We start from the raw sequence: 13,868 nt of genomic DNA, 5'->3' as shown, positions 1-13,868 counted from the left end.
ACAAAGCATTTGAAGAACTCCTTGCAAGCTGCCAACATGATAGACTTCTTTCCTACAAATTGGAAACTTCCGTGCTTAGAATAATTTCTCCCCAGAAAAGGTGCTCTGATGTCTCATGCGCTCTCAAATCCAAATATCCGGAAAACACCTGCAGCAAAAAAGTGATTAGAGCGGGAACAAAACAGTCACCGGAATGCTCAGATTGATCATAATGATGTACCTTCATCTGCCTGATACTTGTTTTTGTCATCCCCAGCATATGCAAGTAAATTGTATTTTGGATTCCATTCCACACTGTTCATCGCAGCTCGGCATGGAATTTGGTGCACTGTCCGTCCAGTTTGAACATTTGACTGTTCCCAGCAGCACGAGTTTCGTTATATTTTTAACAAGAACCGGCACTTGCAAATACTTAAAATCATTACCACATTTTCAAATTTTCAGGGGGACAGTGCTTATCAAGAAGACTCAGACTTTCATGCACATATACTCACTTCTCTGTTTTTGGTGGCTGAATTTTTAAGGTTAGATTGACATGCAAAGCCCCATTCTCACCACATGTACTAAAGAATCGACCAATTCATCTTCAAAAACCTAAGTTTTGCACCTCAGATAGAGAATGACACCACAAAAGACAGTTTCACTTAAACATACAATGTCAATGAACAGATCTTCACTGGCAGAAGCAATGTAGTCTCCAGTGTGATTGAAGCTTATCGTCCTTACAGGCCATCTGCAAAAGGATCAAATCTTATCCACAGGATAGCAGGTCATCATTACACGCACTACATGAAATGTTAACGTAAAGTATTGGGGGTACTCACTCAAGTTTTGTAAAAGTCCTCACACAGAGCATCTCAGAGATATCCCACAGGCTCACCAAGGAATCTGCACTTCCAACAGCAAAATACCTGCAGGGGCATTATTAGTTGACACTTTCAGGCAGGCAAGATTAGAATGAACTATGAGATGACTACAGGTAATCTTGTCAAATGCCGGTCTTAAAATTGATAACCACAAAGAATATTGACTTCTAGTATTTGGAGACTTCAGATACAATTAAGAACCACGGAGAATCAGGTACTCCAAACCCATTAAGATCTCTCAAAAGATATAGTCCTGTAATAGATACAGTTCATGAACCAAACATAAACAAACAGGCTGACTTGGTTAACAATTTCCCGAGTCCATTTCAAGGAAGAAAATGGTTGAATTTAGCTTAAGTTCCAAAGCAACCCTACAGTAGAGGGTATCCACGTCATCTAAGCACAGGAGCACCTTTCGTTCATTTCAAAAAGGGACAATATTTGGTACATGAAGCTCTTTTTGGTGTGTAGACTAAGGTGATTAGGTTACATACAATAGAGAATATGCGCATGAGGGTGAATGTGATCGTTCGATCAAGCATAAGACTCTGGAAATACATACTAATATGCCATCAATGTCCTCTAGATATTGCTCAATCGATGCAAATTCAACTAAAACAACACAAACATGTCAAGAACCATGACTGTCTACAAATTTTGTCAAGTCAAGAACACGTTGATTACAACTGAAAAGGTGGTACAATTTGAACAGAAAAAAGCAGCTTTATTCACACCTTCCAATTGGGTCAATTGCGATACAATAGCAGCCAGCAGTATGAGCCATAAGGGTGTCCATAGGTCGAAGAGATGGGTATGCTAATACTTCCACAGTACCTGGGGCAGTTCAACAAGCAGCAGTATATAGCATAAGTAAAATAGGTAGAGAAGTTAAAACCATACATCTATTAGTTAAACAGGCTCTTCTGTGTGTTGGGAAAAAAAAAAAGTAGGCAGGAGAAAAAATGATCACACCATTTCCTGTTGTCAAAAAGAACATCTCTCCTGACATGTTCCACGCTATTTCATTCACCTGGAAGAGCAAAAAATTAGTCAGGTCAAGTAATCAACCAAACAAAGTGAAGGGAAGTAGAGATATATATCATCGCAAACAGTGCCATGGACTCATGGTACAGAAAAACTGTCCTTATTCTACACACAAGTTCAAATTATCAATAATATAGGACATAACAAGTCAGCTACAGAGACAAAATTTGAAACAAAATTGTCAGCTGCTCATGTTAATTCTTGTAATGGAATCAACGGATCAAATAAAACTTCAGTTCATATAATTCGGGAATATGAATAAGTAATTCTGCACTAGAGTTCCAGCGCATCTCATATCAAATAATTGGCCAAAATATAAGCCACGAACTTCCCAAAATCATTTCTCAAACCTCACTAAGAGATGGCCACACAGCTAAAGCTCACTCACATAACCATATAATGGAGAAGACTTGCCAAATCCACAATGTCCGAAACAGGATTACCTCATAATTGAACTTACGCTTGTGAATTGGCTTAAACTTCCGAACATCCAAAATCGTTAGCTCATCATCCTACATACAATAAGAATGGATTGAAATTTCAATGCTTGCTGGGCACATTCAAAGACGAGACAGTGATATTGTAATTGATTGGTGAGAGAACCACCTCAAATTGACTTTCTCATTCCCTACTACAGAAACATAGAGCGTACCCTATTACCAACTGCTACGTGTGTTCCATCAGGTTTGTAAGTTATGTTGATGTTTTCCCCACTGAGTTCTGCTTGCTGTGAGCATTTACCACCTGTATGACCCAGAGCATACATGACCAAAATCATCAAATATCCTCCGCATGCCATGCTCAATTTATCAGATTTTTAGTCTGCAGGGTAAAAAAATCGAAAGATATACATTTGAAATAAATCAATGACATTGTGAAGTATTTTTTTGAAGGATAAATAAAGTCCTGTAAAGGAAAGGAACCAAGGGAGGCACTCCCCCAATACAAAAATACTTCAGAGGTGAAACCTCCCATACACAACAAAGAACAGAAAACTGTCAGTTGTGCTCATCCACCCCAGCCAAATGGAAGTAAAATTTGAAAAGAGCTAGAAACTATCAGTGAAATGAAGATCATCAAAATAGTGCAACCACTTACTCCGTGCATCCCACAGCCGTACAGTCTTGTCGCCTGATGCTGTTGCAATTAAATCCGCATGCTTCGGATCCCAACATAGCTGATCCACGCTGTCAGTGTGCCCTTTCAATTCAATATCTTTGACCTTACCCTGTAAGCCCAATTTGACGTGGCAAGGAAACATTCTTCATAACCACTTCTAGCAACTAAATGATGCCATGCAACACTTTAGAAAATAAACGCCGCCATACAAAAATCCAGTCCTGCCCCTAACCCCAGTCCTTTTCAATCCTACTGCAAGCCAAGACCATTTTCCTCAGACACATTGGGAACAAAATCTGGCAACGAATGAAATGAAGGCCGCTCAAGTCTTGCCAAAGCGGAGAGCTTTACAGTTCCAATTCGAGCATCCCATATTGAAGATATGTCGGATTGGTGTAACTGACAAACAACGCATTCATTTCTTCTCTAACTAAAGAAAGATTAAATCATTCATTTCAGCACTTCAGTTAGAAGGATATTCACAAAATCGAAGCTGGCCTGCAGAGAAGGTGAAAGTATCAGCACAATCCATCCAAGCTCGTTTAACCTTTTCCAATTTGCGTTGGCACTGGCCCTTCTAATTCAACCCTAACTCTGCTCTACCTCACAGTCCCAGTCCCTTCACCACTTCCATTACCCAAAAAAAATCAAGGAAGGCATTTCAAAAGTATCCGCATATAGCCCTAGGCATGTAGCTCTAAAACAGCACTTCGACATGAACGAAGCACGAACCAACGAGAAATCAGACAAAATCGGATAGACGAGATGCGGAGGGGGGGACTCACGTGACCGTGCGGCTCGATGTGCCAAACCCGAGCCGTTTGATCGACGGAGCCGGACGCGAGCTTCGTTCCCGAGCAGTTCCAAGCCACCGAATGCACCTGCCATTCGCCATTTTCGCGTTTCGTCAGCGCATTCGCTTGCGGTCCAGAAGGCCCGGAAAAACTTCGAAAAATGAACCGCGCACGCGCGAAAGGGGAAGCGAGAGGAAGGGAGAGGAGGACATGCCTTCTTCTTGTGACCTTGATACTCTCTGCTATGGAGATTCTTGAAGGGGATCGCCGCCTCCTCCATGCTCTGCAATGGACTTCGCGAGGCGGAATCGAAGCGTTACGAAGCTACTCGCCACTCGCCTTGCTTGCGAGGCAGAAGGGGGAAGACGGTTCAAAAGTCAACGGGCCTAATGTTTTGGGCTTTGACTCGGTATTTATTGAAGCTGGGCCCAGTCCCGTTCTATTGTTTGCAGCGGGGGGTCGCATTTGTCCCGGTCTTCATAATGCATTTATCTCCGTCTGTTTCCACCAAAAAATAATAATTTTAAAAAATATTTTTTTCTGAAAATGATTATTTATATTGCTTGAAATAATTGATCAATGAATAATCTTTATTAGTAGATAACAATTTATGTCTAGACAATTTAGAGGAGGATGAAAATATTTTTTGTTCGTTATTTTTTTAGTGATTCAAGCGATAATTTCTTAGAAAATATTTTTTAGTCGTTCATTTTTTGTGAAATAAACTCACTCTTAGTTGCTTTCGAAGCAAATACCATAAATAGAGAACTCCGCAACTAAAATTCGCCAACTTCACAAGCGAATAAGGCATTGTTTTCTTTTAATTTCATTTCTAGAGACAGAGTATATTAATACTTATCAAAACAAGTGAAAAGAAAGACGAAGAAGAAAGAAGAAATTTGTCTAATGTATTCTAGTTTAAGCATATTAATATGAATTAGATGTGGCAATATGGGTCGGGAACCCATTTATTAATTCGGTTTTAATGAGCTCGGGTTGAATACGGGTCACTTGGGACAATAATGATAAGCATTATGTTTCTGGCAACAATTTCTAGTCAGAGATAGATTTTTCTATTTCTATTGATGGAAGAGTTTTTAGGTAGGGAAATGTGTTTGACAACGATATGAAATTTCTTATCCCCGAATAGAAATTTGTTTGATAATAACTTAAAATTTGTAAGGTAGTTGGCCGTCGGGCCTCGGACGAGCTAGCGGTCGGCGAGAGGGACGCAAGAGAAAGGCATACAGCACCAAGAGAGATGGAGTGAGTGACAAGAAGAATTTTTATTTCTGTTTCTATTTTAGAAATAGAGAAGTAGAAGACCTTTTCTGCTCCAAACCTCTATTTATGGATTGGAAATTTGCCATACCAAATGGATTTCTATTCCAAATTTATTTTTGAAATATGATTGGAAGAGAAATAGAAAAACATAATAGCTATCATGTGTGACCTTCAAATTTTAAAAATGGGTCAAAATGAGTTAAAATATTAAAGCCTAAGTTTATGTGGGTCTAATATGGGTTTGATGCAAACTCATATGCAACCCATTTAACTTGAATCCTAAATGTATGTAACCGGTGAAGGCCTCGGGCGAGCCTCATGGTTGTCGATCGCCGTCCACTAGTTGTCAATTTTCGATTGCCATTTGCCATTTGTCGATCACCATCCGTCAACTGCGGATCGCTAGTCATCGCAGGTTGCTGGCTACCCTTGGTGGACATAGAAAAAAAAAAAGAAAGAAAAAGAAGAAAAATGAAAAAATGAAAAAATACGAATTCCTTTTTTATTTATAAAAATTGTCCTCGGTATTTCAACAATATATTTTTAAAAATTTACAAGAAATAAGTTTTTATATATTAGATTTAATATTGAAGTATTTTAGTAATATTGGTCCGAGTTGGATTTGGGTCGCTAGATTTGTATGACACGAGAATGAGTCAAAGCGATTTAAATGGATTAATATGGATCAAACCATTATCGATCCGATCCAAACTCGATGCAATCCACCCATTTGACGGGTCTAATAGGAACTGATATTTTTGCTATACAACGACCAAAATATTTGCTATAAACGCGGTCTAATAAAATCTTGAATAATCTAATAAAGTTACTATTGGCGAAAAGGAAAATCGATATGTACATAAATTGGAATAAGAATGAGATCGATGTGTGCTCACGTCGTGAAACTTTATTGAGCTTGCAAATGCTTTGATATTAGAGTCGAATCTAAAAAAATTTGGCAAATTGCAATTCGGTCAAGTAAATCTGACTATGCGCTAATTCAGTCTTATGATCTCTTTTTTCTTTCTTTTTTTTGTGGTACATATGACCGGATGTGAAGGAAAGATGCTCGCCACGTCAGCAAGCAGCCGATGCTATTTTTGGAATTGTTATTTTTTGTGTTTTGTTCTCTTTTCATATTTCTCGCAGGAAACATCTTCCCACGAAGAGGATCCAAAATGGACATTGAAGCGGACAAAATCAATTTAACTGTCCTAAAAACAGGCCGTTTCCTATCCTAGATTCCGCTTCCTTGTCTTGCCCAACTAGGCCAAATTAAAATCCCCGGTCCACATAATATATAAACTCTTTAGGGTAATTACATTTGGTACCCGTGGTACTTTAAGGAATTCGCTTTTGATCCTTATACTTTGTCTGATTTTACAGTATCAATACTTGCACGCTCTCCCATGTCAATTTAATAAGTTCTTCCGTCCCGTTGGGAAAGTGCCGAGTTTACGCCGACCATATCTGACATGTGGCGCTTGAGCATACAAACCTCTGAAAATCACACTTCCGGTCAATATATTTTTTTGGGACCATCAGTTATAGTCCTTGTGCTCTGTATTAGTGACAAAACTAGTGTCCATATTAATTTTCTTTTAAGCAAAAGACTTAATTACTTCCATCAAGTTTCTGTCCAAATTCTTTTGACAATGTCAAATTAAAGGCAACTATGGAGGACCAATTGAATGCGAGGAGATAATCATGCAGAGACTCTCGCCCTGCTTTGGGATACCTTCCCTGCCCTCCCTGGCACTGCTTGCAAGCTTTCATTTCCTCCTTTGGGCAAATGCTTTTAATTGCTTTCATGCATCTCAATAAGCATGGCATTGAATTGAATGCAGTTCACGGGCTAGAAAATCAATCGGTGCCTGCTCGACCCAGTCACCGGACGTAAAGAACCGCACTAGACATGAACACAAAAGCTCTGTTCAGAAGGAGAACTCAAGGAATTCAAGGGAGGCCTAATTCCCTTAGAAGTCCCAAACTTTAGATCCAATCTTAAATCTTTCCCGAACTTTTATTTTTGGTCTCAGAAAAAAAAAAAACCCCAAAATTTAGGTTCGATCCTAATTCTATCCGAACATTTTTTTTTGTCCAAAAGAAAAATCATCAATTTTTACTCCAATCTCAAATCTGCCCCCATTAGCTCTTTGTCAAAAATCGCCGTTAGTCGTGCCCAATTTTCATATCTTAGAACGGTTTCATTTTGGAGGATTTTCGATAATTTTAATTGGGCCGGATTTGTTAACGATGTGGAAATGACACGTCAAGTTGGGACTGGATCATAAGGAAAGATTTGAGAATATATCGAAAGTTGGTGATTTTCTATAGATGAACAAAATATGGGGCCGATTTGGGACTGAACCTAAAGTTTGGAGTTCCTTTCGAAATAAAAAAAAGTTTGGGACAGATTCAAGACTATACCTAAAATTTTAATTTTTTTTTTGTTTTTAAACCAAAAAAAAAAAATTAGGGATAAATTAGAGACTTGACCTAAAATTAAGTTTTTTTTTTTTTAAGGAATGTGGCCGTAAAAATTGAAGAAGAGTGGAGCGCTTGACTGATATATCACCAGCATATCGTCATCAATGGAGATGAAATTGAGAAGAGTCTTCAAGGAAAGTATAAACTAAAAGGGGAAGGGGAACATACGTGCAGTGCAATCCAATCCGATACGTCACACAGAGAGAGAATTTTCCTTCTTTTTCATTCTCTCTTTCTCTGTCTCGCTCTGTCTTTTGTGAATTTGACACAACTTGAAAGGGGAGGCGCAGATTTTCTGGGAGGGCAAGATCAAGACTTGGGGTGCATGTTGGCGGATTCAAAGATCGAGACTTGACCGCACGACCAAATATGAGCCGTACCAGAAGGGAGAAAATGGGGCACCACCACCATCGCTTTCTCTCACTAGAAGAAGCGCAGACGTTGACCCCTCTCTCTCTCTCTCTCTCTCTCTCTAGCTCTCATTTTCTTCTTCTTTGGCGTGTGATTGTTTTCTTTGCTAGTTTTGCAGCTCATGTCACTTTCTTTCCTCTCTATGTTCTTAGCCCCTCACGCAAAATGTAGACTCGTGAAGCTGGGGACAGTGAACGGGGTCCTCTTCCTCCACCTCTTCCTCCTGGGTGGTCCACGCGAAGGTGGTGGTGGTGGGTCGTGGTCGTGGTGCTTCTTGTGTCTGCAATTCCCCCCTTTTTTCCATGCTGTTTCGGAGTCATAAGGCAACGACCGCATTTCTGAGCATCGGACCTGCATGTCCCAGTCTCTGTCTCCGAGGTATCTTCTTCCTTAAAGCAACCTCTTCATCTTTCTGACAGCAGGTGTCTGTTTTTAGCTTCCCCGGTTGCTATGAGTTTGAATTCTTCCCTCAAGGATCTTTCTTTTTTTGTGTTCACGTGTCTCTCTGCTTATTCCTGCTTCTATTTCAAACGCAGTAGAAAATGGTGAGAGGAGACTCCAAATTCGGGAGATTTCTCAACATTCTCAATAGCCCGAGATTGATAACAGAAAAAGTACTCGAGAATTGGGAAAGTTTAAGCGACGCGAATGTGTCAACGGTACTAAGAGGCCGAAAGATAGATAAAGGATGGAAATTTCTATGCCCACGAGGCATCATGAGCTTCTTCTGTATAGTTTCAGTCCTCTTTCACCACCAACTCACAGCAGCAGCAGCAGCAGAAGAAGCAAATGACGAAGTGTCGATGTTATTGGCTTTCAAGAATTCCTCTGTTCAATCTGACCCAACTGGGTTCCTTTCCAACTGGGAAGCCAGCTCCCAGACACCATGCTCATGGAGCGGAGTTTCGTGCACGCCTGATGGCCATGTGCATGGCCTAGACCTCAGCAATGCTGGGCTCCGAGGTGCGCTGCACTTCCCTCGGCTCACCGATTTGCGCAGTCTCCGAGTCGTGAACCTGCACGGCAATCTGTTCTCAGCTGGTGACCTCTCTGCCTCTGCATCTTCTTCATGCCGACTTGAGACTGTCGACTTGTCCTTCAATAATTTCTCGGACCCTTTACCGGGAAACTCTTTCTTGATATCTTGTCACAGTCTGGTTCACGTCGACCTCTCACGGAACTCAATCCCTGGTGGGAATCTCCAGTTTGGCCCTTCTCTGTTACAGCTTGACCTCTCTAGGAATACCATTTCAGATCCCACCCTTTTGACTTATTCCCTCTCTAGCTGCCAAAACTTGAAACTCCTCAATTTTTCCGGTAACATAATCACCGGAAAATTGGGAGCCACTCCCACCTCTTGCAAAAACTTATCGGTTCTTGATCTTTCTGGTAATCGTTTGTTCGGGGACATACCACCGAATTTCGTGGCAGATTCCCCGCCTTCTCTCGAGTATCTTGATCTCTCCAACAATAACTTTTCAAGCAAATTCTCGGACCTTGATTTTGGTAGCTGTGGCAATTTGACTTATCTGAACCTATCAAGCATCGGCCTCTCTGGGAGCGAGTTTCCGGAAAGTCTGAAGAACTGCCAGGATTTGGAAATGCTAGACATCTCGCTTAATCAGCTGGAGTATATGATTCCTGGTGCTTTGCTAGGGAATTTGCGAAATTTGAGGCAATTGTCTTTGGCGCACAATCACTTCACGGGTCAGATTCCGCCCGAGCTGGGGCAAACTTGTGGAACTCTAGAGGAGCTCGATCTGTCTGTAAATAACCTCACTGGTGGATTGCCATCAACATTTGTCTCGTGCTCTTCCCTGTGGAATCTCAATCTAGGGAATAATCATCTCTCTGGAGATTTTCTTGTTACCGTCGTCAGCAGTCTCTCTAGCCTGAGAAATCTGCGTTTACCATTCAATGACATCAATGGCTCGATTCCGCTGTCCTTAACAAACTGTAGCCAGCTTCGAGTACTCGATTTGAGCTCCAATGTCATCACGGGTAATATTCCTCAGGGCTTTTGTTCGTCTTCCTTTTCGTCATCACTGGAGAAAATACTACTTGCAAGCAACTATATCTCAGGAACTATGGTTTCGGAGCTTGGAAATTGCAAGAACCTGAAATCAATTGACCTCAGCTTTAACAGCCTGAGCTCCGAAATCCCTAAAGAGATATGGGAATTGCCGAAGCTTTTGGACTTGGTTATGTGGGCAAACAATCTTACTGGCAAAATTCCTGAAGGGATTTGCGAGAATGGGGGAAATCTCGAGACCTTGATTCTTAATAATAATCTCATTTCAGGAACAATTCCGTTGTCCATTGCCAACTGCACCAACATGATATGGGTTTCACTTTCCAGCAATCGGCTCACTGGAGAGATCCCTGCTGGAGTCGGGAATCTTCGAAAACTAGCTGTCCTCCAGCTGGCAAATAACTCGATCACCGGACAAATTCCGCCGGAGATTGGCAAGTGCCAGGGACTCATTTGGCTAGATTTAAACAGCAACCAACTGACCGGTTCTCTCCCCACCGAGCTAGCCGATCAATCAGGCCTGATCACACCGGGGAGCGTTTCCGGGAAGCAATTTGCTTATGTTCGATACGAGGGAGGCACGGATTGTAGAGGAGCTGGAGGACTAGTTGAATTTGAGGATATAAGACCATCGAGGCTGGAGAGTTATCATATGGCGCACTCTTGCCAAACGACTAGGATTTACACCGGTGTGACGGTCTATAGCTTTGCTAGCAACGGGAGCATGATGTATATTGATTTGTCGTTCAATTCATTGTCGGGTATGATTCCGGAAAGCTATGGCACTATGACTTTCCTACAAGTACTGAAGCTGGGGCACAATGAGTTAACGGGGACTATCCCCGAAAGCTTCGGAGGTTTGAAATCTATCGGAGTTCTCGATCTCTCTCATAACCGTCTTCAAGGGTTTCTCCCAGGATCATTAGGATCTCTATCATTTCTCAACGATCTTGACATTTCCAACAACAACCTCACCGGCCCCATCCCTTCCGGAGGTCAAATGATCACTTTCCCGGCATCCCGGTTCGAAAACAACTCTGGCCTTTGTGGAGTGCCTTTGCCCCCATGTGGCTCCGATACCGGATCAACAGTTCCATCAAGCTCTGGTGGCCAGGAAAGGAAGCAATCTGCTAAAGTAGGTGCGATCATCGGTACCGGTATCGCCGCATTCTTCATCATATGTATCCTCATTCTCATGGTAGTGTTCTACCGTCTAAAGATACACCACAAGATGGGGAAACAGAGAGAAAAGTATATACAAAGCCTTCCTACTTCAGGTACTAGCAGCTGGAAGCTCTCTAGTGTTCATGAGCCCTTGAGCATAAATATTGCCGCTTTCGAGAAGCCTTTGCAAAAGCTCACCTTTGCCCATCTGCTAGAAGCAACTAATGGATTCAGCTCAGAGAGTCTCATAGGCTCTGGAGGGTTCGGCGAAGTGTACAAGGCTCGACTCAAGGACGGGCATGTAGTTGCCATCAAGAAGCTGGCTCATGTCACAGGCCAGGGCGATCGGGAATTCATGGCTGAAATGGAAACGATAGGTAAGATCAAGCATCGAAACCTCGTTCCTCTACTCGGCTATTGCAAGATCGGGGAGGAGAGGCTCCTCGTGTACGAGTACATGAAATGGGGGAGTCTCGAGTCAGTTCTTCACAACAGGACCAAAGGAATGGCCTCGAACCTCGATTGGGAAACTAGAAAGAAGATAGCCATAGATTCGGCTCGAGGCCTGGCGTTCTTGCACCATAGTTGTGTTCCTCACATTATACACCGAGATATGAAATCAAGCAATGTCCTTCTGGACGAAAACTTTGTAGCTCGGTTGTCTGATTTCGGCATGGCTAGATTGGTGAATGCCCTAGATACTCACCTCAGCGTCAGCACCCTCTCAGGGACTCCCGGTTATGTTCCGCCCGAGTACTATCAGAGCTTTAGATGCACAACAAAGGGCGACGTGTATAGTTACGGAGTGATCCTGCTCGAACTTCTCTCAGGGAAGAGGCCAATAGATTATTCCGAGTTTGGCGAGGACAACAACCTGGTAAGCTGGGCGAAGCAGCTTTGGAGAGAGAAGAGCAGCAACGAAATTCTCGACCCCGGTCTGGCCGGGGATACATCTCACAAGGACGAACTTTGTCAGTACCTAAGGATAGCATTCGAGTGCCTGGAGGACAGACCTCCTAGGCGACCGACTATGATTCAGGTTATGGCAATGTTTAAAGAGCTTCAGGCCATCACATCGGACAGCGATATCCTAGGCGGCCTGTCAGCGAAAGATGCGGTTATCATCGAGTCACAAGAGGAAGAACTCTGAGACTCTAGTTCATGATGATCAACTTCATGTGGATTTGGCTAAAGCATTCCATTTTCCGTCCTCCCAGAGTCAGGAAAAGGGTTTCATCATTCGCATTTATCCCTCCGTAAATACACGAAAACTCGGCTGAGACCAAATTGTTGACATGTACATGGAAAGCAGACAAAGAATGACAGCAACAGAATCGGTTTCAGTTCTCCGAGCCACTCGAAATTCGGCAACCATATCTTCCAATTCCCTCATCATTTCATTCTTGTAATCGAAAGGTTTGTGTTCGTTCGGCATCCATTTTCTTGTCTGCGATGGTTTTGCTAACTGAAGTTCATCTTGTTTCCCTCATGGTAAAAAAAAAACAACTGATTTGCCATTGTTCTTTTTACCTTATGTCTACAGAAGCTTCAAAACCATAAAGCTGGAAGCTGTAGTAGGCCTTAATAAAAGAGCATTTTGACATCTGATGTGAAATTAAGATGACTTATCAGTCCTTTGCTTATGACATTTTCCTTCACTTTGAGCTGGATTTGTTCAACAAGGGTAATGATGAGACCATGTATTGCATTCAATCAGTGCCATAATCACTCATTATTTATCGCTTATCGACAGATTTTTCAATAGCTAACCATCGCCATGATTAAATGTTTGCCGGAGTCAAAAATCGACGTCCGCATCAGCAAGTAATCTTTAGACTTAGGGTCTGAAAGATTCGCTCTAATGATGATCAAGCGGTACTAATACTCAATACCTTGACTTATAAAATTTTGCTTTAAAGACTTCATGGTTCTCCTCTCTCTCTCTCTCTCTCTCTCTCTCTCTCGGCCCATTTCCATTTCAGAATGGCCCAACCAGAGAATAAAACTTTCAGATGGGCCGGACGTTGGCCCATTACAAAGCCTTTTGGCCCAATCCCGTTTCCCATGTGGCGTCATTATGGCTATCTTTTCTTTGGGCGTCGTTCACTTCTCCGCGGATCTTATTTCAATGTCCCCAGTCCCCACTCGTCTTATTGTGTACGGTAGTCTCTAGCAATGGCCACGCCCGTGAAGGCCCGGCACAGCCTCGCGACAATGACGAGCCCTGCCGGATCTCTTTATAATGTTGGGTTCGGCATGCCCGGACCGTGCCGGCTCATGCACGGCACGCCTTCGATCAGCGGGTCGGTGGGTGGTCGCATGTGGATAGAGCCCCCCCGTGTCATCATCGGAAGCCACTGAGAAGTGCCCGAAAAGTTCAGCAACCCTCCGATTCGCCAAGTAGCTGAATAACAGCAGCCGGCCTTATTTCGTGGGTCATGTTCCTAGCAACCGGAGTGTTGATCGTGGCGTTATCCGAAGCCATCGGAAAATATTTTGTCCAAACTGCAAACGTCAGCCGCTGTTCCTATCATTAGAATTTGGAAAGGTCCATGAAATTAAACGTCTTCCAAACAATGAACTTTCACCATGGTCGGTTGCATGGCACTGGTTAGAATTTGTTGCTCTTTGAGGCCGGGGGCAGAGGGGGTGCCTCGTGAAGAG

General features: G+C 42.6%; 2 protein-coding genes across 3 annotated transcripts; one reads left to right on the top strand and one right to left on the bottom strand.

Annotated features, from left to right (window-relative positions):
• Nucleotides 1-4,195, bottom strand: LOC115754149 (THO complex subunit 3). The gene is made up of 11 exons (XM_030693109.2): nt 4,038-4,195; nt 3,815-3,910; nt 3,009-3,138; nt 2,563-2,654; nt 2,354-2,422; nt 1,839-1,896; nt 1,601-1,700; nt 825-911; nt 655-733; nt 221-353; nt 1-148 (listed from the first exon to the last, which is right to left on the bottom strand). Exons 1-11 carry the CDS (start codon nt 4,101-4,103, stop codon nt 114-116), a joined length of 945 nt encoding a protein of 314 aa, XP_030548969.1. The 5' UTR covers nt 4,104-4,195; the 3' UTR covers nt 1-113.
• Nucleotides 4,196-8,274: 4,079 nt separating this feature from the next.
• On the top strand, nt 8,275-12,793 carry LOC115754146 (receptor-like protein kinase BRI1-like 3). Of its 2 annotated transcripts, XM_030693102.2 has the most exons (3): nt 8,275-8,403; nt 8,545-8,611; nt 8,672-12,793. In XM_030693102.2, the coding sequence occupies exons 2-3, from the start codon at nt 8,551-8,553 to the stop codon at nt 12,352-12,354; spliced, it is 3,744 nt and encodes a 1,247-aa protein (XP_030548962.1). In that variant the 5' UTR covers nt 8,275-8,403; nt 8,545-8,550; the 3' UTR covers nt 12,355-12,793. The 2 variants fall into 2 exon arrangements, with proteins under 2 accessions (XP_030548962.1, XP_048130773.1); XM_048274816.1 differs by having other exon boundaries at nt 8,545-12,793.
• Nucleotides 12,794-13,868: the final 1,075 nt, after the last annotated feature.

This window comes from Rhodamnia argentea, chromosome 2 (assembly GCF_020921035.1).
Source record: "Rhodamnia argentea isolate NSW1041297 chromosome 2, ASM2092103v1, whole genome shotgun sequence".
Classification (NCBI taxonomy): domain Eukaryota; kingdom Viridiplantae; phylum Streptophyta; class Magnoliopsida; order Myrtales; family Myrtaceae; genus Rhodamnia; species Rhodamnia argentea.
Note: the sequence above shows the minus strand (reverse complement) of the source record. Positions and strands in the feature narration are given on the sequence as shown.